Raw genomic sequence first — 25,232 nt, forward strand, 5'->3', positions numbered from 1 at the left:
AGGAGGCAGCAAGAAGTTTGGGGGGAGAAGGGAGGAAAAAAAAACAAAAACAGTCCTGCAGTTTATTCAAGACAACATCTTCATGACAATTTAGGCAGAGACAAACATTACTATGGGACACCGTACAACAGTGATCCTCAGCTAGTGTACTGCTTCGCTCCAAGGTGCCTGGAGATCCTTTCGGGGATGTCATGAATTGCTAAGCAGTGTTAGGTGTACAGACATGATTCACATGATAGACCCAGAAATCTCAAATAGGAATCACCAGTGTCCAAAACATTTGGACCAGCTGTGGACTTTCTGAGTTTTTTCCAACAGAAGAATTGGTATATTATTTTTCTGAAAACTAACAACTGAAATTGGGGGAGGGCAGGTGAGACTTGAGTTTAATGGGGTTGAGAACCACTACACTACAGACTAGGAATAGATATGGCATTTATTCCAGAACAAGCTGTGCCTGTGTTTGTTCTGGCACAGGAATATCCCAAGACTGGCATGTGCACTCGTTGCCTTTCCATTAGGATACGAGTGCCTGAATGCACTGCCGCTTTCCTGCTGTTGACCCACTGATGCAATCCAAGGACAACTGTTTGGACGCGCTTTGTGATGGACACCTCTTACCCCATAAACCTTTTTATGGTTCATCTCAGAGATGGACACTTGAACTATTGCACTTTGTCCCAGGATGAACTGGTCTGTTTGGGGACAAATGCAACAACTGTTTGTAGCCATGGTGGGTAAAAAACAGACACCACATTTGAGCTGGCACTAACCAATCCAAATCAAATCCAGGGAGTAGTGCAGCCCTTTTCCAATGTCCTCTCTGGAATCAATAGCGACTAATGCTAATTAGTTGCAACTGCCCAGAGAGAAAGCATTAATCTCTGGCTAAAAACAGATGCCATATTTCCTCTGGGGAAAAAACCCAAACAAACCCTTTGATTCTGGGATCCTGCAGATGCACACAGTCAGACCCAACTTTATTTTTATTCTTAGGTTTATTCCAGGTCTGATTTTCCCTGGTTTTGACTCGCATCAAAACAGGGTAGAGGACAGTCTCTCAACAGGCAGCTTGAATGGCAATTACCTCAAATTAGCCAATTAAGTGTCTGTCTTTCACACCTGCCTCCATAGCTGTTTCCATACCAGCTATGAACTGCCTGCCCAGAGGAGCTTTCCATCTGTTGACTCCTCTGTGAAATAGAACTGTCATTTCTACCCAGGAGAACTTTTACAGCCTTTTCTCCAACGCTTGATGAAGGGTGTTTGAGCCCAAAAGCTTGCAATTAAAGATTTTTTTGCAAAACTCTTGTTGGTCTAAATAAAAAAGATGTCATCTCTAGTACAAGTACCAATTGCTTTTTCCTCTAGATCAATATGGCTACAACTTGGACGCTTGGCCTCACAGCTACTTAAGGGGGGACAGTGGGCTTAGTCGTAGGACACCAGAACTTTATCCCAGGGGAAGTCAGGTGCCTGTACTGAACCTAGCAGGCCCAGGTGGCAGGGCAATTAACTGAAAACTGACCAGGGGTTAGATCTGTATCGCAGCCTCTGGCTGCCCTGCCCGGCAGCAAAGCCCCTGTCCGCAGCCCGCGCCTGAGGGAGCCCAGCTCACGCAGCTTCGCAGACAGTCACGCCCAGCCCCGCACGCTCACTCAGGGGCCACGTCTGCTCCGCCGGGAGCCCCGTCTCAGACCAGTCACCGGGAGGAAGCTGCGGCCTGTCCCGGGCTGGGACCCGCGAAGGCGGAGCAGGGCTCCCCTCCCCCCGCGCCGGGCCGGGCGGACTCACGCGAGGGCGGGCGCGCGCGGGCCGTGCTGCTTGAGCAGGCGGCGGTTGCGGTAGTGGCGGCCGGACGAGAGGTGCTCCAGGATGCGGTCGCGCCGCACGCGCATGGGCAGCTCGCACGACTTGCAGTACAGTGTCTCCACCACTACGGCGGCCGCCGGCCCCGGCCCCGGCCCCGCGCCTGGCTCCAGCAGGTGCCGCCGCACGCCCAGGTCTGTGAACTCCGCCGCATAGTCGTGCAGCGTCTTCTTCTTGCGCCCCATGGCCGCGCGGGGCGCGGGCGCGGGCAGGGCCGGCCCGGGGGCGCCCCCTCAGCATGGGGGAACGGGGGGGTGGGGAGGCGGAGGCGCCTCAGGGCCGGCTGCGGGCCCGGCCTGCACCGTAATCCCGCCCCCGCCGCCCCGCGTTCCCGGAAGCGGAAACCAGCCCCGCTCGGCCGCGCCCCCGTGACCTGGCTGCCCTGTAGGTCCGCGAGGCCGGAAGCGGAATCCGGCCTGCCCCAATGACCCCCGCCGCCCTCTAGATCCGCGACCGCGGAAGTAGAAGTTGCCTGTCCCGCCCCGCAACAAAGACAGTGCTGGAGCCGCGTCGTCCGGTCTCATCCCTTTATTCTTCTGCAGAGCCGGGCTGGGCTGGGGGGGCGGTCACGGGGGCGGTCCCCGCGGGCTCCTCAGGTAGCGGCAGACGCTCTCCTGCAGACAGATGAGGGGGAGGCCGTGAGCCCGGCGCGCCCTAGCAGCCCTCCCGTGGGTGCTGGGGCCGACGGAGATCCCTCGGGAAGGCCCCACGCCCTGGCCCCGGCCCCTCAGGCTTCTGCACAAGCCGCTACGCAAGAGTACCTCAGGATCTGCCTGGGGCTGGGCGGGGGGAATCACAGGGACGTAGGGCTGGAAGGGACCAGACGTGCTCTCGTTCTGCTGCATCAGCAGCTATTGAGCAGGGCAGGGGCAAGGCCTCTGCATCAACCTCCCTGGCCTGAAATGCTGGAGGCTGCAAGTGGGGGCCATGCTTAGTTCTCTTCCTTTCAGCCTCTGCTCCCTGCCCTTGGGTGAGGTGGACCCATGGTCTGACCCAGTCAGTGGCAGCTTTTATGGTCCAGACCCACTTTGGCCTGTTTCTCCTTCTTCTGTGGATAGTTGGGGGGAAGGCTACAACTCCCAAAATACAAACTAATGTAGAGTGGGGTATTAATCATCATCATATAACACAACAATACTGCTACTACTACCAATAATATTTTTATCTGTCTGCAGCTCATTATTCCTTCCCCAAGAAGCACAGGGCTTTCCAGTTAAGTCTGTAGTCACAGGACTGAAAAAAGGGCTGAGCACTTTCCTGCTCGTGCACTTATATAAACATGAGTTCCTCAAGCACCCAGCACCATTAGTATGGGCTATTATAGCACTAGTGCCTGTCAAGGGACTAGCTCCTCTCATCCTCAGAGCGTGTAGTGGTCGGTGTCAGGGCTGTTATTGAAAGGCAGGAGTGGCAGCAGCTGTGAAACAGGCTACCTCCAGTCATTTTCAGGGTTTCCAATAGCAGCCCCTTAAAAGCTGCCTCCCTTTCACCATTTCTGGTACAGGTAGAGAGGAATACAATTCATTGATATCATTGAAAGATGTTGTGCATCTAAGGTATTTATACAAATAATAGGAATTTGTTCCAATGTAACAGGCAATAACTTGGGACTGGTATTTAAATAAATACACACAGATGGAATAGATTGTACAAGTATAAAATCTTCTAGCAGACAGTTGTCTGTGACTTACTGGAAATCCACAGGTGCCTTCCTCATGTCCATGGCCAGTGCAGTTTTTTCCTTCATGCTGTGGGGCAGGATTATTGCACCAACGAGAACGGCTCACCACTCCCAGCCCACAAGAGACAAGACAAGGAGTCCAAGGTGTCCAGGGGGACCACATTCCATCAACTGAGGTGCAGAGACCAGTATTATTACATGGACATGAACAATTTTAGTCGTATTTAAATATGAATGTCAACAATTTAGGGAAGAGAACTTCAAATAAACTTGTGAAAATCTGTTCATGCAGTTTTTCATCTGGCACTATCCTTATTGTACATGATTTTATTATTCATAGCCACAGAGAGAGACTACTTAACAATGTACAAATACTTAAAAAGGACAGGAGCCTTGCTCTGAAAAAAAGCAACAAAACCCAACAACTTACAGACCAAGTCAGGTGAATATACAGAGCAGCAGTTTAGATACAAGCAGTCATGGCGACTATGAGAATAGAGATCACCACTAGAATACTTCACAAAAGAGGTTTTAATATGGAGACAGATTTGGCATGTAGGAAAATGCACCCTGTTCTGAGCATCTGAGTGTAAAGAAGATGCATGTCTATTTGAGGGAGGAAGACCGAAAGAGACAGCAGTTAGGAGTGGGAAGGAAGTACAGGATGAAATGAGAGTACTTTTGACACTGCTTTTGCAAAAAGCCTCTCTCCTGGTCTCATCTGCCACTGGTAAAAGCAGCAGATGTTTTGGTGACATGCTACAGGGTCCAGAGGGGAAACTGTACCTGGGCATCTTTTGTTGCACAAGGCAATTTCCTCCTTTAACCCAGCACAGGGCAAGCCTCCTTGGGAGGGAGTGGGACTACTGCACATCCGGATTCTTTTCTTAATCCCAGAGCAGGTGTGTGAACATGCTGACCAAGGTGACCATTCTGACCACTGACTGTTTGCTGCTGAAAGGAAACAAAAGCTTTTTTCACTTTCCTGACCTAGATGACAGGGCTTAGGCCTCATGCCTAACATCCTCCTTGATCCTGAATTCAGAAATCCTGAACTCCTTGATTCTGAATGGGTAGTGATGTGTGTTGGAGTGTTCCTGCATGGCACGTGCCAAGATTTACTAATGGGTTTTCACATCATTGAGGATAATGGGAAACAGCGAGTCAGGACACAGAAGCCAGGGGAATTGCACTCACTTATAGCAAAGCTATGTCTCCATTTGACTCCTCGTTATGGAGTTCTCTGAAGCTATGGTCTTGGTTGTTACGTTGGGAAACTTGGTGGAGAGTGGCCACTTGTTCCATAATTGTTGAGGCTGCTGGACATACTCCAAACCGGGCTCGGAGTATGTTAAAGCATACTCAGTTATCACCACCACAGTGTTGTGACAGTGTCATAATGTGAGGATGTGACATCATGGCTCAGCAAGCCTTGTCAAGGAAGGCAGACTTCTAAAAAGGTATGTGAACATGCTGGCAAGTGCATGACCACATCCAGTCCAATTATGTTCTCTCCATCAAATGCAGGAGATGAAACACTGTCCTTAAGGTTGCCAACTAAGACCCCTTGATCTTCTGTAGCTGTTTGTACCCATGCAAGCTGATGCGGTGTTGACATTCTGATGTAGAAGTGCTTTATGCCCACTTTGTCCTGGTGAAAACATCTATATAAAGATGCAGTTAAATGGGGTCCCAATTTGTTCAGCTGACATCAGGATAAAAGCAGCATGTCATGCAAAGGATATTCTGGCTGTGCACAAATAGATGTAACAGTTACATCAGAATTAAATTATACTGGTATAAGCTGTTTTGATGTCAGTGTTACCTCTGTTCACTCCTGTGTGGCTCTGAGTTGGAGCTAAATCTCCATAGCTTTAAACCTGAATGAAACAGGTTTTAAGTTACCATGGTTTAGTTTCTCTTATGCAGCAGCTGAGCTCATGCTAAAATTCTCTTGTCCTGAGCATACAGTTATATTCAGACTCACTAGGGCATGGTTCCAGACTGGGACAGAGCTTGACATCAGCAGACGACCCCTCACAGTGCATCCCACTCTTCGAATGGTTGCACAGGCGGATCCGTATCTGGTTCTGGTACCCACAGGTGACTGTGCACACAGACCATGGAGACCATGGCAACCACCTGCTTTTTGCTGCCATACAAGAGCCAAAAAAACAAAAAGATTTAGAAACACTTTGCTCCTCAACCCTTCCCAGTCATAGGTAAGGAGTGATTCTGTGTCCTTACCTTCACAGTGAATTCCATCACCAGTAAACCCACTTTGACACATGCAGAAATAGGAGCCAAGGGTGTTCAGACAAGTAGCATCCTGATTGCAGTTGTGGGTGCCTCTTGCACACTCATCTATATCTAGAAAGGGGACAGAAACCCACACCAAGTTTTCCCCACTTAAAATGCAGCTTATACAGAACTCGCACACACACAAAAATCACCAGGGACACCAACCCAGGGGAAGCATCATTGATGTTGGCTTGAGTTTGGCTTGACTGGAGGCCCAGCAAGGAATGGGACTTGGTTTCCAATGGCCTCCCCAAGTCTGACTTATCATGACAGATCTGCCAGCCTGGCCTTTTCCTGAGTTTATCCAAATGCCATATCCACTGCTTGCTTTGTGCCCTGTTATCACAAGCCCAGCTTCTCTTTGTTTACCTATTTCAATTATGTGGACTTCAAAAAAAATAGACTTGTTCCTAAACCTAACAGTTGCAACAGATTAGCTCATAAACTAGTCTGATTACAACATGTCCCTGGAGTTGGGAGCCTGTTTTCTTTCACCTGTGCAGCTGTACAATCCATCTCCTTCAAATCCTGCTGGGCAATGACAACGGTAGGATCCATACAAATTGATGCAGTTAGCCTTGGGGGGGCACTTCCGGGGCATTCTTTCCATACACTCATCTTTGTCTGGAAGCAGAAAGCAGTGCATATGTTTATGGTAGAGAACAGCTAGGTACTAAGAGCTGTACTGCTATTTGTACAGCAGATACAATGGTCACACCTGCATCACTGTGTGTGAACCCATTGAGCTCACTCAAACCCACATCTGTATGCACTCCAGGGTTTCTTCTGCACCCAAGCATGGGTCCTTGACCTAGTGAGACGTTGAAACAGTTTTGTGAGCAGTCACAGAAAATGTGATCCATGGCTCAGTATGTGTACATGGGATGTAGTTACTGAGGAAGTTGAATGTAGGTTGCTTAGTATGAGGCACTGAATGGCCAAAAGCTACAGGATCTCCTGTATTTCCTTTGACTTTGTTCACATAAATCAGAGACTTGCAGAAAGCCGAGTGCATAAATAAATATTTACCCACACAGTGGCTGCCGTTTCTCTCAAATCCGGGGTTACAGTGACAATACTTTTCACCTGAAGACCCACTGCATACTTTGCTGATATCTGAAGAAATAAAGTAAATGCATATGTGCCCAAACCCAAATCCAAGCAAGAACCCAGACACAGTAAAGTAACTGGTCTGTTTTACTCTTCCTGCTAATTCAAGTCAAGAAGGCTTGCTTGACTTTTTAAATATAAACATGTCACATGCTGTTTTATAGAATCATTCACCACCTCAGATTTTAAGGCCTGAAATGACCATTAGATCATTTAGTCCAGGGGTTCCCAAACTGTGGTACACGTACCTAGGGGCACACAAGACATCTTTGGGGGGTATGCGAGAGAAATTGTGTAATGGCAGATTTAATTTGCATTATAATAATAATCATCGGCATTTAAGGGGTTTAAATATAAAATGTGTGCTGGTAGTGGTACACAAATCAGCTGGTAAATCTGAAAGCGGGTATGCAGTAAGAAAAAGTGGGAACCTCTGATGTCATATAATCTCCTGTACAGCATGTGCATAGGATATACCCCAGTTCCCCCTGCTCTGACCCCAGTAAAGCATGTTGTCAAGAGGCATCCAGTCTTGACGTGGACTGGCTCAAGAGTCCAATGCTTCCCTTGGCATCTTGCATTACCCAAAAATTGTGGTTTATTTCTAGTATTCTACTGCACATCATGCCTTTCAATTCTAGTTCTCAGATTGCCTCTCTCTGCCAGATTGAGGAGTTAAATTGAGGAGTTAAATAATATCCAATACTTTCATCCCAGGAAAGTATGTCAGTCAAGTTTTGACTTGCTTCATTATAAGCTAAACAGACTGTATTCCTTCGGCCTCTCATTGTAAAGCATTTACCCCACCTCTTGAATTGTTTTGTGATCCTCTTTCATACACTTTCCAATTTTTCTGCACCTTTGCAAATGCACATGCCAAAATTCCTAACGGGTGAGGCTAGGGAATGGTTTCATCCAGACACTAAATGGAAATTGTCAGGAAGAATAGGCCAATAATATATTTTGCAAGAAACCACTACAATTTAAACTAAAGTAGTTTTACTAAAGCTAGCAGCCATTGAGGTTTTATCATGATTTGAAGACAGGGAGAGGGGACATGGAAGTCAAACACCAATCAAGATAATGTACAATAAAGTTAAAAACACTCAGTACCCTTCTTTATGAAGAAAAGCCTCTGGGCAACCACAACCCTTCCAGGAACACCAGGGATGAAATCATAGACAAGAGCTCGGATGTAACCAAATTCACTATTCCTGAGAGAAGGTAAAACAGAGAGAAAGTGCACATTTCTCACTTTGGTTTTCTCCTGAGTTAGCAGAAAAGAACATTAGAACTCAGCCATTTCCTGAATTTAGTCTCAGACCAGGAGAGTCAGAAGGGAACTAGGGGAAAGAGGTCAAGTGCAAAAGGGGAAGGGATTAAGAAGGAGACATTCTCCTCTCCCAGGTGACTGCTTTCCTTTTAACTCAGTTCATCACTGACTTTCATTTCTTTTCCTTCTCTACAGCTATGTCTGTTCTTAATCATTTAAGAAAATATATGTTCTTAGGTATTTATTAAAAGCACCAGTAGGTGACATTAGCCATGTTAATGGTTAGTTCCCCTCTCCTCATATCATCACTGATAGGGGGCTTGGTTGTCTGTTACTGATGGGCACTGAGAAGGAAATATAAAAATCTGTCATTCATAGATTGGAAAAGCATCAGGTTACTGTCATACCTTACTCTTTTCATCTCAATCCCCTCTGTCCCATTGGCCAGCACTACAGTGTTGGAACCAAAGAGCATCAGGGAGGAGGGCTGCTTCATCCACTTCACAAAGCTGATGGGAGACAGCTGGAGAGACTGAGGCAGCTGTATGGTAAAGGTGTCTCCTTCCAAGAACTCACCGACCTCTGAAAAGACAGGCAAAAAAATTGAAAATAAAACAAGACCACTGGATATTCAGAGTGGCTCCTCCATTGTTCTAAAAGGATGACAACCAATTCACTGTGCCAAAGGGCAAGGTTATTCTGAGAAACTAACAAGCCATAGGCTGAGATGACTTGGGTTTATTCGCCAGTCTATATGAGATTGTCAGGGACAAATATGTGATAAATTAGATGTCCTCACTGCTCACTGTCAGCTCCCTTGTGTACCAACTGGGGTTCAGCCTCTAATAACCAGTGATACACAAGGATATAAATAGAGCCTTCTGGTGGAAACAACAACACTTTAAAAAGCGTCCATGGTCAGGGGACTACAATCATATTAATAAGCAGCTTTATGTTTGTAGCATCCAATACAACGTGACATTTGAATATATAAATGGAAATCAGACTGGACCTCCTCACTCCAACTCTGGTTCTAGATGACTATAGAAGTCTAAATGAGAGCTATGAACAGAATAGATGAGTCTCTACACAGGGTGCTGCCTTCACAGGAAGATGTACATATTCAAGTGCTTTACTTTTTCTTTGCAGGGCAAAAATAACCCCTTAGAGATTCCCTGTTGGAGTGTGCTGGTTTGCAAAAAGAAGGATGTCTTATGAAGAGCAGGATTGCTAGAAATCCCAAACTGCTGGGGCTCAGCCTGGTAGCAAACACCACTTTCTAAATTATCACCTGGTATGAGTGTGTGTTTGGCCATTTCTGGTAGTCTGGACCCAGAAACTGATGAGTCCTCACTGCATTCGCATCTGTGTACAGATACTGTGACCCCAGCAAACCCCTGCAGACATTTTTCAATGTATAAATTACAACCCCCAGCTATGGAGCACAGGAAACAGAAATAAGCATAATGTGACTGAAGATGCCTGTGCTCACCCTGAAGAGGGCAGGGCACTCTCATGCTACTAGCTGTAGCTCTTTCGTACCTATTGGCAGCCTTTCCAGTACAAAAATGTATCTCAAGTGGGAGGGATTTAACCTCTCAAAGTCAGTAAAATCATAAGCTTCAATCCGTGCCTGTTTATCAGGCAGTCTTGCTGTGGCCAATTCAGCCCAGAACATATTTGGGTAAAAATCATCCTCAACAATAGAAAACAGCTTCAGATCCAGATGGTGATTGGCCAGAGCCATCTTTGGGAACAGCTCAGCAGTCAGTTCCAGCCTCCTTCGATAACTGCAAAAAAAAAAAAAAAAAAGAGAGCAGAGGTAACTAAGGGGGTTGTCTGTCAGCATCATCATATTGGATGTGCCCTGTATCATGGGGAAGTGTCACCTGTCCTGGGAGGCCAAGGATAGAACTGGGGACAATCTGAGCTTTCCCATATCTAATTACTGTCTTCTAGGGCTTTAGAGGTCTTCTGCTTATAAATACTTTGCCAAGTCTTGTGTCACTCTCACCATTTGGCTCAAACTCTCCCTGACCCTAAGAGGAGCCCTGGTCAGAGCAGAGAGCTGTGGGCTAGTTCCTCTGCAGTTTTGAGGGGACTTAAAAATGTTTAAGGCAGCAACTGAAGATTTCTCTAGGAAAGAGAAAAAAGCATCTCTTTGCCAGCTTGGCTGCAATTGCTTCCGCCCCAGTGGGTAGCGTTCCAGGGGCACATCAGGAGTGAGAAGGTGCTGCAAGCTTTGCTGAACTCAGCTGGCACGCTTCTTTCCTTAGCAGTGCTCTCTGCGGCAGCTTGAAGTAGCCTTGGCTGAGTAGACATCAAGCTGCTCTGATATCGGACTAAAGCTGGGGGAAAAAAAAAAAAAAAAAAAAAATGGTTGCAGATACACTTCTTGAAAATTGCTGTGTCAATGCAGAGAACCTGTATGTAAGTCTCCATTAAGGCCAGTTGTAAGGATTTATGTAGGAAGCAAGTGGTTCAGATATTCAGGTTGGCCCTTTACGCAGCCAGGAATTTCATTCTTCATGGCAGACAGGTTGATTACATTATGCTTGGTTTGAATTCTTGCCAAGGTCAAGGCAATAATCTTATTTTATCTAATCTTTTTCTCACCATTTCCAGCTATGCCATCACCACCTATAAAGATCAACTTCTTCATTACAGGAATTGGTACAGTTACACAATTAGAGTCAAACCTAGAAATCATGTATTCATACAACATGCATGTCAATACGTGATATATATTCATATAGTCCCAGGCTTATGACAGAACTAGCACTGTTCAAAACTTACCCATAGAACTGGGGTCCTTGGGCAGAGTAGAATTTGTACCAACCGATCATGTATGGCTGGTAGTCCCCAGACACAGAGATCTGGAAAGTGATTTTCCTTCCAGGAGTTACTCTGATGAGACAAACTTGCTCTCCAAAGGCATCACAAGCAGTTTTATTGAATGCTGTTATGCTGATGCCAGGGTCTAGAAGCAGAAAGAGGTCATTGATCATCTTTACCTGATAATCATGGTAAGCAGCATTTATCTGCAGCTGCTTCTTACCATCATTTTATTAGGTCAGTGCAGGTAGGCAATGTCAGATGGCTTAAGCCATGCTGCCCATGCAGTCCTGCTGTCACTTCTTCTCTAGACTCGGATGGTGCCATGCAACGGGCTTGGCATTTTCCCTTGAGGACAGCAAAGGAAGCTTTCCTCTCCAGGCACAGATCTCTCAGCGGAGGAAGTGTTCATGCTTGGACAGGCCAACATGTCCTGGCTAATACTTTGGATAGTTCTGTGTTTATTGAGCTGAGCTCTGACTGTCTACACTAATGACAACAGGTTATTTGTGTGTTTGTACTGCCTTCCAGAGAAGGTTCTCACAGCATTCCATAAGCCCAAACTGCTACAATCCTCCCGAGAGACGGGTAGGACTTAGTTCAGCTCGACCAGCAAGAGGTAAACTGACGCACAGAAAGATAAAGTGACTTGCTTAAGGTGACAGGGTCAGTCATTAGTAAAACAGAAAAAGGAACCTAGAAGTCCTGACTCCTATGCCCTCATTCTCATTCATAGGCCCATTCTTCTATCTACCTAAAGGAGGTCCTCCAGTTATGCCATTAGATGTAGCCTAAGCTTTAACTTGCCTTGACAATAATTAGTCCCATCACCTCCATATCCTGGCAGACACTGGCAATAGAAATAGTTTTTCACTTCATCCTGCTGACAAATTGCCTTTGGATGGCACTGGATTCCCCTCGTAGTACATTCCTGCTTGTATGGATCTGGAAAGAAAGACTGTTTACAATGTGCCTGGCAAGTGCATGCAAAGCAGGTCAAATGTCCTTCACACACAGGGGCTCCCATGAGACCCAGTCCCACAGGCTGTTGTAGTTAATGTAAAATGAATACCCATCGTCTTTGACAGGCCTGTTATCAGATCCATCTTGCTTAAGGGACTCACAGACCCAAATTGAAGTAGACTGCCCAGCATGGATTGGTAATTTGATTAAGTTAAAACGAAATTAATCTTGAAATAGATTTTGCTTGAGTTTCTTTCATAACCACTAACCTGGTCTAAGTTTTACCATTTCCACCCCGCACATAACTGGAAAAACGGAGCCAGATGAAATGTACATGCAGCTCCTTTTCTAATCAGGAATCTTGATGTTGCCTCATTTCATATTTCTATATACACATACATATAACATGTAATGTGACAGCATCAAGATTCCTGATGGAAAGGGAGCTGCACGTATATTTCATCTGGCTCTGTTTTTCCAGTTATGTGGGGAAAAATTGTAAAAACTTAGACCAGATTAGTGCCCATACTATAACACCATTTCAGAGATCTTCTGTCTGTGGAAATCTGACCCTTCAGTTTTCTGTGGGTTAGGAGGCGGGAAAAATGTCAGCCTTCGATTTTTAATGTGGCATTTCTGTTAGAAATGTGAAGTCTGTTGAATTCTCCTTCGCTTCTGTGAAACATCAGATCATTTCCTTTGACCAATACACAGAACCCCCTTTCGGCTGTCAGCCTCTCAGCGCACTGGTAAGACGGGTTTCCCTCAGAGTACCGAGAACCTCAAGCTTTAACCCCGGGTCCCAGCAAGCAGCTGTGTCATTTCCAGGGTTCACGAAGGACTCACCGCGGATTTTGCTCCGAGTTTGGCTGATTAAAGACAGGAGGACGAGCCACTCGCCCGGCATGGTCAGAGAAGCCGTGGCTCAGTGCGAGCCTGGCATCCTGCTCCTGCCGCTGGACTCAGCAAGGCCGCGGGAGCCATGGCGCCGGCGCGCGGCGGCCGGCGTCGGTTCAAACGCTCGCGGGGTTCCGAGTCCCGCCGGGCGGCGTGAACCGGCCCCGCCGCCGCGGGCCCCGGCTCGTGCTGGCAGCGCCTCGCGAACAGCCCGGGAGCCCGCTTCTTCCCAGCCGCCGCCCGAGGCCCCCTCTTCGTCCAGCCCGGCTGCTCTCACGGTATTACTGCCGGGCTGGCCGGGGGCGCCTGGTGTCCCGGGCCCCGCTTCCCGCTGTCCGAGCCGCGCGACCCCGCCGGGGAGGGCAGGAGAGGAGGCCCCGACCGGCGAGCGCCGCGCGGGGAGCGGGCGCGGAGCGTCTCGGTGGGACCGGCCCGGCGGGGGTGTGCGCGCCGCCCGCGTGCTGCGGGGAAGCGACCCCGGGGCACGTCAGGGCGGAGCAGAGGCACCCGCCCACGGGGACACGCGCGGAGGCGAGAAGCTCTTCACCGCGGGGGGCTGCCGGCGGGGACCGGCCTGGGCGAAGGCGCCCCGCCCCCGGCGGCCAGTCGCGTAGCAACCCCTGTCCACACGCGGGCCCCCGTCGCGCCGCCGCCCGCGGGGCAGAGCAGAGCCCACGGCGGGGCCAGGTGAGGGCCCGTGCGGGGCGGCCCAGGCCGGGCCGGGGGGTCCCCCGCCAGCCGGGGCCCTGGCGCTGACCCTGGGGCGGCTCCAGCGGGCGGAGGCGAGTGAAGGTGCAGGGGCGCTGGGCCCCGCACGGAAGCTGGGCCGGGGGCGGGAGAGGAGAGGGGTCCCTTCCCCTCCTCGTGCTGGCGGGGGCAGCTGGGGGGACCCCAGTGGGCTCCATGAGTGACTGGTGCCTCCCGAAGCTGCGGTGCGCACATACACGCACACTTTCCCCTCACAAGACGTCCCCTTTCCCAATCACGTGGAGGCAGCCCCCCCCCCCCAGCCCCCCACAGCTCAGTCTCACTCCCCACCCAGCCCCCTTGCACAGCACCTCCCTGCAGGTCAGTGTGCCGGCTGGGGGCGCCACACCATGTCTCTGCAGGTGGGCGGTGGTATGGGGAGGGGTGGCTGCGGCAGGGCCAAGATGAATTTTGGGGGGCTCTAGCCCCCCAAGGCCCTCCCAGCACCACCGCCCACAAAGGCACAGCAAGGCACAGTGCTCCTGGCCCAGCCCAACTGCCCCCCCCGCCAGCTCCCCTATCCTGGCTCAGCCCCCTCCTGCAGGCCCAGCATGGCTGTCCCCGCCTAAGCCCAACTCTGCCCCCCCTCCCCACCCCCAGCCCCGTTGGTGAAGGGGCTCACCTCTAGGTCCCAGGGAAGTAAATGTGAAAGCTGCAGTTTGAAGCTTGGTGCCAAAAATGGGCGCTGGGTTTCAAACTGCAGCTTTCACTTCCCTGCTGATAAGAATCCTGGGGTCAGGGCCCCAAATTGGTAGGCAGATTAATGAATGGGCAAGCCCTTATGTCAACAGGGTCCAAGGGGAGCAGGACAGAGGGCTGCGCATGCCCAAGAGCTGGGCAAATCTTGGTATGTGGTCCCCTTGCAGCCCCAGGGGCCACCTCATTCAGGGTCAGGCCTTGGGGGCAGGTTGGGGGGGTAGAACCAGTGGCCCCCATTAAAGTTCACACCTTGGTGGGGTGTTCATGCATAGGCTGTTGCCTAGGCTAGATACTCAAGGGAAGGCAATCCCTCAGCTATGCTGCCTGTGCAAGGCCTGTGCTGGCATTTGGCCATGGCTGCTCTGGGCCTGCCCTCTGCAGAGCCTGCTGCTCACCATGGCAGCACTTGCCCTGACCAAGGTTGCTGTGCCTATCCCAACAGCACCAGGCTGCTGGCCTGTCTTGTGCCACCACTGCAACATCCTTCCCTCAATACAGAATAGCATCAACACTCCTGGTGACAAGGGCTGAGACAGGAAGCAGCAGCACCAGGGAGGAGCAGCAGAGTCTAACTCGGCTTTTCTACTCCCCAGGCTCCCTGTCCATCGCCTGCTCTAGTCTTCAGCATCCGGGGTCTGCTGGCAAGATGAACTTGCTGGCTAAGGGGCTTGGCGAGCTGCAGGAACTGAGCAGCCGACGGCAGCAGAGCCCCGTGTGGAAGCTTCCCAGAGGCCGATCTGCCCTCAGCAAATCAGCCCAGGCCATCCAGCGCTACTATGACAGCCAAGTACTTAGATGGGCAATGGTGCACACCATGTGCCAGACAGGGCAACTCTGGGGGAGGGGCCAAACAGGAGCTGCCCCAGGAATGCCAATTCCTCAGGGTCAGCATTGGGAGGTGCTGAGTCCCTGTAGGAAGGACCCAGCACCTTGCAGACGAGGGTTGGGAAGGGGGCCCTGAGACCACAGCTTCTGTCCCTTGTAGGTTCCAAAGGAAGATGCTCTTGGGCAGCCAGGAGAACAAGCTGCTCTGAACTTCCCATCCTCTGCTTGGCCCTGGTGGATTCACAGCATTATCCCGCATATCTGACTCCAGGTATCTACTATCACACAGCACTTTCTAAATGAGGTGCCTCCATTTCCTCCCGTTTGCCAGGCTGATATCAGAGCCATTGGCTCCTTCGAATCAGAGTACAAGCCCCAGATGGAGGAGCTGCAAAGATCCTTTCTGTTGCGCCCAGGATGTCCCAGGCTTTGTAACAAAGCAACTTCTACGTCCCAGCTTGGTAAGGCTCATGAGGGAGAGGGGCTGATTGAAGATGTTCCTTTTGCCCAGGTACAATAGGTCCCTTCTCCTATGACATCCCTTCTTTCCCCAGTCCTCCTTGCTTACATCCTCCCAACTATACCCCTTTATTCAGCAACCGTCAGGTAGCCCTGGTACTGGCAACTCCTTCAATATACAGTTTGCACTTCATGAAGCTGTACTAATCAAATACCTGCTTTTAAGAGGGCTGTTTGTCTCACATTTCCCTAGTGCTACCAAGAGGTTAGGAAAGCAAGCAAGGCTTGTGGGAAACAAGAACATCCTGTGGCAGTTCAGGGTAGTTGTACTAAGAGGAGGTGGGGGTTCCCTATGTACTGAATGCCAGTCCCATTATTCAGACCAGAGCAGTTACCTGCAGGCTCACCCTCAGCTGTTTTAGAACAGACTTCTCCTTATATATGGGGATGCACATCTCACCCATCACACCTCCCTATATCCTAAATTTGTGCTACCATTAAGGTGCATCACATACCAAATTCATAGCTTACATGTCATTAATATTCAAGTCAGATAATATCATAGAATACAAAATCCACATTCTCCAATTCTACTAAACCACAAAATAGTATCAACATTTTACCCGTATCATGTAGCAATAACCAGTTATTTTTAAAACACAGAAAGCAACTTACCAGAGATCGACATCTCTAATAGGTCTAGCACATCGAGTTCCTGTTGTCTGTCCCCCCAACTCAGCTTTGAAGAATGGAAGTCTGCTTTTCTGAACACGCAGCTGCCAGCCAACAGTAAGGGCATTACTGTAAAGTAAGTGTGTGTGTGCATCCACACATGCATTTTCCCCAGGAGGGCAAGAGTCCTTTGAAAGCTGGGTCATTTGCAAGTCACCAGAATGTGCTACTGCAAAAAGCACTGGTGACTTGCTTTTGATTGCTCTGTTTACTGACATGGTTTCCACGTTATATACTGCATGGAGGAATATGCATGGAAGAGATGTTGCCCTTCAAGGTCCCTGTTCCAGTCTGGCCTATGGCACATACAAATCCACCCATGAGTCAGAATTTTTTGCCAATTAGAGTTGTTCTCTCTCTCTGCCTGCTACAAGACGCATCTCTCTCTGAAGCCTGGAGTGTGGACAGTTGATTAACTTTTTTTTTTTTTTTTTTTGAAATCCAGTATGATATACTTTCATACTGGATGAAAGTGTTTTCAAAGGAGGTTTTTCCCCCATTGGCGAGTAGATGGAACCCAAACAGTTGAGATTGCTACAGAGATTTGTTGTCAGCAGTACTAAGTTTTCATCTCCTTGGATGATATTTAAATAAATGCTTTTTCCACTTTTGGCTTATTTTTTCCCCCCCAACAGCCGACCCAGTCCTACAGCCTAAATGGAAGAATTTCTCAGCAGTACCTCCAGTTATACAGCTGGAAGAGCCCTCAAGCAGTAAGGTCCCCTGGTACATTGATGTAATCCGTGAGAAGGTGAGAATATGTCAGATAGAAAAGCAGACCAAGCACATGATTAATTGCAAAATCATCCAACTAGAAAAAAAGATTTGCTGGGCATAAGACTTTTGGGATAAATGGATTTTTGAGGATCTCAATGGTTCTTTTCAGAGCTTAATGTGAAGTGGGTATCACTTCCCCATGTTAGAAACACGGTGTGGGGAAACGGGGGAAGAAAGGAGAGGAAGCTAGCTGGAGTTAAAAAGAGAGCCAGCCCTTGCCAAAGCTAAACAGAAGATTCACGACTACCAGATCATATTCCCTGATTGACAGTCACTCTAAACTCCCTAATAAGGGCTGGCCATAAAATGCAGAAAGCCATCTGGTCATAGACGATTTGCCCATCTCTTTTGCATCCAACCACAGCTGTGACATCTCACTCACAACAATGTCTGATGGCAGTGTCTGTGCTGTTTCCAGGAAGAGTGCTTGCTGATGCTGGAGGAAGAGGTTAATCATCTTTCCAAATGTGAGGCAAAATGTGCCAGGAAGGACAGTGTGATCTCCGACCTCGGGGAGGAGGTAGAGAGCCTAACAAAGCAGCTGGATATGCTTAGGCAGAGCAGCATCCTGGGAGCACAGGTAACTCCTGAGTACTTCCCATGCCTGCGTCATGCAGCAGGCAGTGACCACAGCCATTCTAGTTCTGAAGCTGCTGAGCAGTGGGTCTGGAAAAGTTGGGGGACAGCTGAGCAGAAACATTTCCTCCAAGAGGCACGTCATGGAATGTGGTCCCCCAGGCGGCTGTGAAGCCCCTGGTCGCTCTGCAACCATGCAAGGTTCGCACTGAGGGAGCCCTCTTTCCTGCTATGTCTTGTTGGTAAAGTAAGCCAGGAGGCTCCCTGGTTTTTGAGCCCTTTGCCAGGTCTCTCTTTACTACTGTGCTGCGTGGGGCACCTCAAGCTTTATGGGCCCATTGTGCAGCTCCAACCTCCCCTTTATCACACTCCATGCCTCACAGGTGTTACACAGTTGTTATACCCTCTGTTGGGGCATCAGCCTACTCGGCCTCCACCCCTTTAATACAGCTAGGCCTCTTAGCCTAGACCCACTGTGTCAGGCCCAGCTTCAAGGCACTAGCCCTCATCAGTCTCTTCTTGTCACCAAACCCTGGCCCTTGTCTGCTGCGCCCTTCTGGTGCTAGGCTCTCTGGTCCTCTGAAGCTGTGCCCCCTGGTGCTGGGGCTCTACAAAATCAGGTGCCCCCCTCTGGGCACTAAAAAGGCCTTCTCCTCCCCTTCTAGCAGAGGCAGGCAATTATTTTGGGCAAAGGACCGCTTACTGAGTTTTGACAAGTCATTGCAGGCCGCATGAGTAGCCCTGCCCCTTGACTGGTGCCCCCTGGTTGCCATTTTGGGACCAGAAGTCCCTCTCCCTAACCCATGACCTTTGCAACCAGAAGTCCCTCCCCTTGCCCTCTGGCTGGGAGATGGGGAGCAGGGCTGGGCCGGGACAGGCAGGCCCTGCTGTGGTTTCCCCTGTGTCCTACTGCCCCTGGTTCCTGTCATCTTTGACAGGAAGCCTGGGCCAGATAAATATTAATCTTCTAAATTTTTTAGGGGCCCCACAGGCCAATAGAATAGCCTGGCAGGCCAGATGTGTTCCACAGGGTGTATTTTGCCCACCCCTGCCTTATAGCCTCATCCCAAAACTCTGGTACAAACAAGAACACAAACATAAGCCCCTGGGCTATAACATAACCATAACCAAAAGGGACAACACTCTGCCCCTGAAAGAAAGCAAACTTCTCCCCTTTGTACAGTATACCTCATAACCCTGGGAACCTTATGGGCTCCTGGAGACTTACTGCACATGGAGGCAGCCAGATGTATCAAGCAGCTCTCTTGCACAGCAGCTACTTATCCTGGTAGTTACCAGAGTGAACCCTACCAGCCCAAACCCTGGTCTTATATGTACCCAGGGCTCTGCCTCCTTCAGGGCAACTGACTGCCTGCAGGTGCCAGCTAATTAACTTATTAGCCTGTTACTCAGGCAACCTGCAGCTGTGGAGCTGCCTAGTCTGCAGGGCTTTTTTGCTAGGCTGCTTCCACCCCTAAAGGTGCAGGCACACCTTGATGCCCTGCGACAAGACACCAAAAAAAAAAAAGGGACCCTGAAAGAGAGAGCTGCTGCTAAATGCTGGAGGGCAGATCTCAAGGTGTGCTCCAAGCAAAGCAGTCACAGGGAAGAGCATTCTGGTAGCTATGTGCAAATGGTGCACCCAGCAATCCCACTTTGATTGTGAAACCTTAATTGTCATGAGGAAGCTGACTGCAGCCATGGAGGCCAGAGGCAGCCTAGAGCCAGGAGAATGCTGCTGACTCTCATTCCTGTGGTTTGCTTCCTGGGTGTCTTTCCTGACGCTGTCTATTTCCTTGCAGACAGATGCAGCTGCACCACCTGCACTCAGGGGCATCAGGTCGCAAAAGCTCAGGTTGAGTAGCACAGTACAGGGCAGCTTTGCCCCAAGCAATCTGAGAGAAGAAGTGGCATGCTTGCAAATCAAACTGAACCATTCTGACAGGTTGCTGGGCTCCAAGATCTCCAGCTTATCCCAGGCCCTGATGAAAGACCATGAGGAACTGGAGCAGCTGGAAAAGGAGGTGAAAGGGGGGGGGTCTGACGTAGCCCAGATAGATCCTCAATGGAGTAAGAGCCCTGGTTACAGCAGTATGCTACATGCATCTTTTCAGCACTACCACCTCTAAATGTCTCTCTTCCCTGCTCTGTTCCCCTTCGAGTATTTAATTTTCAGGGAAAGCTTGTTCAGAAAACTTTATATCAAAAGAGGTAAACATACCACCTTACAATTAAAATAGCTCAAGTTCACACCCCCTGGCCAAATTCTGCTCAGCTACATCCCTACAAAGGGAGGTAAATCCAGATGTACAATATGTGGATCTATGAGAACATTCTGGCTCTGCTTCTTAAAGCATGTGGGTGTCTTGGAAGTGATTTTTAGGAACACCAGTTATCAACATTGCTGTGAAGATACAAGGAAACTGCATAAATGCAGAATTTGGACAATGGTAAATGCAGGGATGGATCAAGGGTGACTGCAGTGATGCAGTTTCTCCCCCTGCTTGGACTCCTGGTTTATCCAAAGTTTATAACTAACTGCCTGGCAGCAGCGGCAGCAGCAGCAGCAGCATTTCTATTCAGGCAGCAGTGAGAGACTCAATTGACTTCATGGCTAATTATAATTTTCCTGATTCCTTCTAAAACTTTTGTTTCACTGCTGTTAGCAACCCTCTTCTTAATGGTCTTGATGTTCTACTAAACAAGCAATCCTTTCTTGTGCATTTCTGCTGTCTGTTAGCTGTACCTGGTAACATAGCTCCTATTTAATAGCACTGCAGACTGTTTTTAATTCTAGCTAAAAACACTAAGGTGAACGTTCATTCAAGCACAGGAATTACGTTCAATGAAGCATTGGATGCACTACCAAGATGCTCAAGAAGGCCAGATTTTGTTTTATGAATCTGAAAAAAAGAGATGTCCATTTAATTCTAATGATTACAGGACTAATGAAACTGCATTTTTTATTGTTTTTTGTCTAGTCTGTTGTGTTTTCTTAACATAATAGCAAATCAAAGCACATTCCAATAAAGTCATATTTGTTTTTGCTTTGATTTTAAACAAAATAATATACCCCCAGGCCCCTAGCATGTTAGTATGGTTTCTAATTCCTGTTTAACTGGAGAAAATTAAGTGTTATATGTGATGATACACCACACCATCTGCACCCCGTTTTTTGAAATCCTAGATCCTCCTTTAGATGTACAGGATCCTAGCTTAACTGACCCCTCACTGCAGTGGGAGAGAAGAATGTCTAGGCACACAAATCCAAGGAGCTGCTCCCAATCCTAATTTGTCCTTTTGCCTTTGCAGTATTCAGAAATACAGCAAAATGGTTTGAGACAGGAAGCCAGTGAGGAAGAGATTCCAGGTGAGATGGAGGGGGATGAGGCTCTGGAAGAGGAGGTGAAACTGGAGGAAGAGGTGGAGGCTGCGGATGAGGCTGCGGATGAGGCTGCAGCAGAGGAGCAGGAAGCCCTGACCAAGCTCCAAGAATTGCAGAGAGTGAATCAGGAGCTCCGTGAGGAGCTGGAGAAAGTGAAAACTGCCTACGACATGGCCACAGGTACTAGAGCATGAGACCTTCCATATCAAAGTTAGATCTGCACTGAAAGTCTTCAGCTTCTATCTCCCAGACACCTTTAAAGGGCACTTCATAACAGCAGCAGCTCTTGAAATCCTTTTCTCCTGTAGCTTGCTGGGTGGAGATACCCATTGCTAGGCCACAGCAGACGCTACCTGAAAACCTCTGCCAAAGACTGGGTGCTCACTGAGAGCAGCTCATGCAAAAACAGGAGTAGCACCTCATCTGCAATCTTGTGATGGGATCAGTCTGGGCCACCAGGCTGAAAACAGACCATTGCCAAGTCCTTTTGAGTCAGCTGGGCTGGTATTAAGGAAGAGGCATTGCAGTTCTGCTATGCAGAGCATAACTGGTGACGCTCAGGTGAAGCATTAACCCTCCTGCTGCTAAATTAAATTTAAATTATGTCCCCAGGCAACTAACTTCTTGCTTATGGAATCAACCTCTCTGTCCTCACCAGCCTCTCTTCTCACCTGCCTGAGGGCTCGGCTGGCTCAAAACTGTACTCTGACATTATAGGTGCTGTCTCTTCCTTGCAAAGGCAGCTGGATTTCCAGCAATCCCAGCTGTGCAAAGTGGAGTCCGAGAAGGCAATGTTACAGAAGGAACTCAGAGAGCGAGGAGCCCAGCTCCAAGCCATGTCTGCAAAGGTACTGTCACCCAGGAAAGTTTGTTTCCCAAGGAATCAGGAAATTGGGCTTTCTGTGGCTTGACATACTAGCAGGAGCATTTTCTCTCAGTTTTCTAGCTTGCGAGAGGAACGAAAGCATGAGGAACTGATGGGAACAATAGAACAAGAGAACTACAAACTTCGACAGGTGACCCTGACTTTGGATATAGCAGGTGACCCTGACATTCCCTGCTATGCTCATCTCCAGCCTGGCCCTGTGCAAATCAAACAAAGAGTACCATTTGAAGATCCCCTTGTGTCCCTTTCAGTCCTTTAGTGCTGAAACTCTAACTCTACAGACCTTTGCCCTGGGCTGGTGCTCTGTCTGGATTCCTGCACTGGTGTCCCATGTCTTTTGCACTGCATCCCCCTCTCAAGACTCAGCCCATTCACACCCTCAGATTTTGGGGGGTGGGGCTCCTCCTAAGGCATTATGAACTGATTCCCATGTCAACTTAGTTTTGTAAGGGATGCCAGCCTGGTTAATGCTCTGAGTTGGAATAGCAAATAAAAGGGAATGAGAGGGGAGAGCAGGCTAAGGCAGTCGCATTCCTGGGCACCACCAAGTCTCATTATTCCACGCCCAAGCCCCCTGGAAAAGGCAAGACAGGTGTGGCAAGCAGCACAGAGGCTCTCTGGGGCAGACTTGATCTCTGCTGCACCATTCTCACCCTGTGTTGGTCTGAATTGTGTCCCCTCAGGACGTGGAGGAGCAGGAATCCCGTTTGGCCAAGAACACCAGGCTGCTGGAGGAGCTGCAGGGCACAGTCAGCCGGCTCCAGGCTGAGCTTGCTGTGAGCCAGCGTCACTTACAGCAGCAACAGGGCAAGCGGCAAGAAGCGCAGAGCCATGTGGAGGCCCTGCAGCGTGCAGAGCAGCAGACCCGGGTGGCGCTGGAGTGCATGCATGCCAGGGTAAAGGGAGTCTTCTCCCTGCAGGAGGCACTCTGATTAGACAGGGCCCTCCTCAGGCACAGGCACCACAACAGGCACCTGAGGCTGCTCCTTGGTCCTGTTGTCCTTTGGCACCAGAGTAAACCTTCTTTCCCTGAGGAGCTGGCAGGTCACAGCCCATTCCCTGCACTGCATGCTCAGGGCAGCCTGGTCCCTGCACTCACAGGGCCCTTGATTTTAGTTCTGGGGCCTGCAGGAGTCCTCCCCCACTGCCTCCAAGTCACATAGGGCATTGCATTGCTTCAACAAGTGCTCTCAGGAAGTCCAGTGGGTCCATACATGTGTCCAGTGGTTTCTGCTCAGACTCACCATGGGCCAGAGCCAATTAGCCATCAGGTCTCCATACAGTACTAGCCCAGAAGTACCTGTTGCCAGTCCAGGGCTGTGTCTGGCTCCCTGTGAAGCCCCTTGCATCTGTCCTCTTTGCTCAGAGGAGAGATTTTACAGGAACAAACAGGGTCCTCCCTTCCCTGGTGTCCTGGGTGCAGCAATGGAGATGGAGGGATCAGAAATTCCAGTCCTTGTACAAAGCTTCCCTCCGGCAGAGTTGAAAGGCTGTTACCAGCCAGTGAGTTGTCACTGAGCATGAATTTGAGGAGCCCTCAGCTTTGCTCTTCAACCTCCACTCAAGCAGCTACTCATTCTGTTTTGTTTTTCATCCCAAGTTTGAAAGGTTCCGAAGCAAAATCATTCAGGCTACACACAGCACAGCTGGCAGCAAGTCCCCTCAGGCTGAGATTGGGGACGACGAGGTGCTAGAAGTCCTACAGGTATGCAGCTTGGGGCAGAGAAGGAAGGCTTCTGCTGGGACCCTTCTTCTGAGCCTGGGATGGAGGGGGATAGGAGGAGGAGAAGCTGAATGATCCTTTCATCTAACATGGTGCTCCCTTGTACATGCACCCAATTCCCAGAGGATCATCACGGAGCGGCTGGAGTTCCACCACATACTGAGGCAGAAAGGATTGAAGGTCCCATCTCTGCACAACACTGACCTGGCGATGTCACCCATTCTCAATTCCAAGTCTAACAGAAAGAGCCCTGTGAAATAGGCCCCATAAGCACCTGAGAGGTGGTCCGTGCCACCACATCCAGACAAGGCGGTGCTGCCACCTCGGGCTCTTTCCTGCTGCCTTGTTCTTGGTGCGTGGGGGCTGTTTTTAATTTTTTTTTTCTTTTTTTACTGATACATTAAATGTCTGAACTGGACGTGAAGTGTGTTTTGTCACTTACAGCTTAATCCCCTGCTGCCGGATCCCATGGCTGATGCAGAGCTGGACTTGGGGATTGGGGTTATTGGGGACTGGGGAATGATTGGCTTAACTTGCTGCCACTCATTCCCCCACTCAGATTTTCCCTCTGGAATCTCAGCCTTGCAGAGGAATGGTGAGGGGGTTCGTGCCTTTTTTGGGGAACACTGGCAAGCCTCCCCTCCCCTGCAAGATGCAGGCACAGCTGTGGGATCACAGTGCTTCCTTGACCCCACCAAGGAGTTCCTGCAGACTGCTGGAATCTGACAATCAAATCCAAGTCTTCTCTGAACACACCCCACCATAGTGTGATTCTCACCCCCTGCCAGACATCACTGGGCCAGATCATCCAGGGTTCAGTAATCTGTAATCCTCACCTACTTTATATAATAAACCTCTGCAGGAGGCTCTTATACAGTTGTTGCCTGGCTCTTGTCCAGCTCAGCATCCTCCAGCCCACCACAGAGCTTGGAGTCCTGCAAAAACAACAACTTTTCAGCCTGTCTCAAACTTGCTCCTCATTGACTTGATCGATTTGATCTAAAATGAGCCACTTTTAAAAATAAGCATCCCCCCCCAGGGTGGGGGAGGAAGGATGTAAGGGGGCTTGACTGATGACTGCAATGGTAGAAGTTGCAAGTGGGTCTCTCAGTGATAACATGAAGCTGTGGGAGGGTCCTCCAGACACCTGGGAGGATGAGACCCAATGCTTTCAGTTCACCTATGTGCACATATCAAGTACAGCAGTGACCTGAAGTCTGAAAGCCTGCCAGGTTTTAGGGACCAATTCAGGGTCTGCCTCCATATCAGTGGACACAAGTAGGTGTAACCATATCCTTGGCCTTGACTGTCTGCACTAATCGTTGCAGGTGAGCCATTATACTAACAGTTGTGTTCGTGACAGGCCCCGGTTGGGGCTGGGCTGGCAAAGCAGGCTTGCTTGATTTCCTGGGCAGTGGACACAACAGGCAGGGTGTGCTCTTGAATGACCCCTTCGAACGTCTATGCCAAGTTATTTTACTCTCTCCTGGGAAA

General features: G+C 49.4%; 3 protein-coding genes and 1 long non-coding RNA gene across 14 annotated transcripts in view; 2 read left to right on the top strand and 2 right to left on the bottom strand.

Moving 5' to 3' along the window:
• LOC149854686 (uncharacterized) overlaps positions 1 to 2,245 on the bottom strand; it is a 14,571-nt gene extending 12,326 nt beyond the window's left edge. For 2 of the 3 annotated variants that reach the window (XM_090024544.1, XM_090024543.1), the window contains exon 1: positions 1,795 to 2,245. In XM_090024544.1, the coding sequence (XP_089880670.1) occupies positions 1,795 to 2,054 (260 nt within the window). In that variant the 5' untranslated portion in view covers positions 2,055 to 2,245. The other variant, XM_090024545.1, reaches the window with a different exon arrangement.
• Positions 1,866 to 3,837, top strand: LOC149854687 (uncharacterized). Its single transcript, XR_016438764.1, has 2 exons — positions 1,866 to 2,003; positions 3,574 to 3,837. It is a non-coding gene; the product is annotated as an uncharacterized LOC149854687 (long non-coding RNA).
• Positions 2,383 to 13,017, bottom strand: LOC149854688 (uncharacterized). 4 transcript variants are annotated; one of them, XM_090024534.1, is made up of 13 exons: positions 12,879 to 13,017; positions 11,877 to 12,014; positions 11,031 to 11,214; positions 9,777 to 10,024; positions 8,642 to 8,816; positions 8,075 to 8,175; positions 6,881 to 6,967; positions 6,347 to 6,475; positions 5,798 to 5,920; positions 5,538 to 5,702; positions 4,337 to 4,504; positions 3,561 to 3,721; positions 2,383 to 2,483 (listed from the first exon to the last, which is right to left on the bottom strand). In XM_090024534.1, exons 1-13 carry the CDS (start codon positions 12,937 to 12,939, stop codon positions 2,436 to 2,438), a joined length of 1,788 nt encoding a protein of 595 aa, XP_089880660.1. In that variant the 5' UTR covers positions 12,940 to 13,017; the 3' UTR covers positions 2,383 to 2,435. The 4 variants fall into 4 exon arrangements, with proteins under 4 accessions (XP_089880660.1, XP_089880659.1, XP_089880658.1 ...); XM_090024533.1 differs by lacking the exon at positions 2,383 to 2,483 and having other exon boundaries at positions 2,493 to 3,721; positions 4,337 to 4,501; XM_090024532.1 differs by lacking the exon at positions 2,383 to 2,483 and having other exon boundaries at positions 2,493 to 3,721.
• On the top strand, positions 12,938 to 24,535 carry CCDC27 (coiled-coil domain containing 27). 6 transcript variants are annotated; one of them, XM_090024537.1, is made up of 13 exons: positions 12,938 to 13,207; positions 15,532 to 15,661; positions 16,323 to 16,448; positions 17,027 to 17,142; positions 17,587 to 17,748; positions 19,547 to 19,599; positions 19,690 to 19,768; positions 21,057 to 21,309; positions 21,847 to 21,977; positions 22,068 to 22,145; positions 22,699 to 22,911; positions 23,616 to 23,720; positions 23,862 to 24,535. In XM_090024537.1, exons 1-13 carry the CDS (start codon positions 12,938 to 12,940, stop codon positions 23,997 to 23,999), a joined length of 1,854 nt encoding a protein of 617 aa, XP_089880663.1. In that variant the 3' UTR covers positions 24,000 to 24,535. The 6 variants fall into 6 exon arrangements, with proteins under 6 accessions (XP_089880663.1, XP_089880662.1, XP_089880666.1 ...); XM_090024538.1 differs by adding an exon at positions 14,969 to 15,162 and having other exon boundaries at positions 13,070 to 13,616; positions 19,547 to 19,768; XM_090024539.1 differs by adding an exon at positions 14,969 to 15,162 and having other exon boundaries at positions 13,070 to 13,207; positions 19,547 to 19,768.
• The last annotated feature ends 697 nt before the right edge of the window (positions 24,536 to 25,232 follow it).

This window comes from Crocodylus siamensis, chromosome 12 (assembly GCF_052110815.1).
Source record: "Crocodylus siamensis isolate JL-2025a chromosome 12, ASM5211081v1, whole genome shotgun sequence".
NCBI classification, from domain to species: Eukaryota; Metazoa; Chordata; order Crocodylia; family Crocodylidae; genus Crocodylus; species Crocodylus siamensis.

Excerpts from the sequence above, each read along its gene's own strand:
- CCDC27 (XM_090024536.1), top strand. The coding sequence starts at position 12,938 with ATGGTCAGAGAAGCCGTGGCTCAGTGCGAGCCTGGCATCCTGCTCCTG. Across the intron at positions 22,912-23,615 it reads TGGAGTGCATGCATGCCAGG|TTTGAAAGGTTCCGAAGCAA; the intron begins GTAAAGGGAGTC and ends TTTCATCCCAAG. Across the intron at positions 23,721-23,861 it reads AGGTGCTAGAAGTCCTACAG|AGGATCATCACGGAGCGGCT; the intron begins GTATGCAGCTTG and ends CCCAATTCCCAG.
- LOC149854688 (XM_090024532.1), bottom strand. The coding sequence starts at position 12,939 with ATGCCGGGCGAGTGGCTCGTCCTCCTGTCTTTAATCAGCCAAACTCGG. Across the intron at positions 6,968-8,074 it reads GCTTTTCTTCATAAAGAAGG|ATATCAGCAAAGTATGCAGT; the intron begins GTACTGAGTGTT and ends TTATTTCTTCAG. Across the intron at positions 4,505-5,537 it reads CAGTCTGGAACCATGCCCTA|CAGCAAACAGTCAGTGGTCA; the intron begins GTGAGTCTGAAT and ends GTTTCCTTTCAG.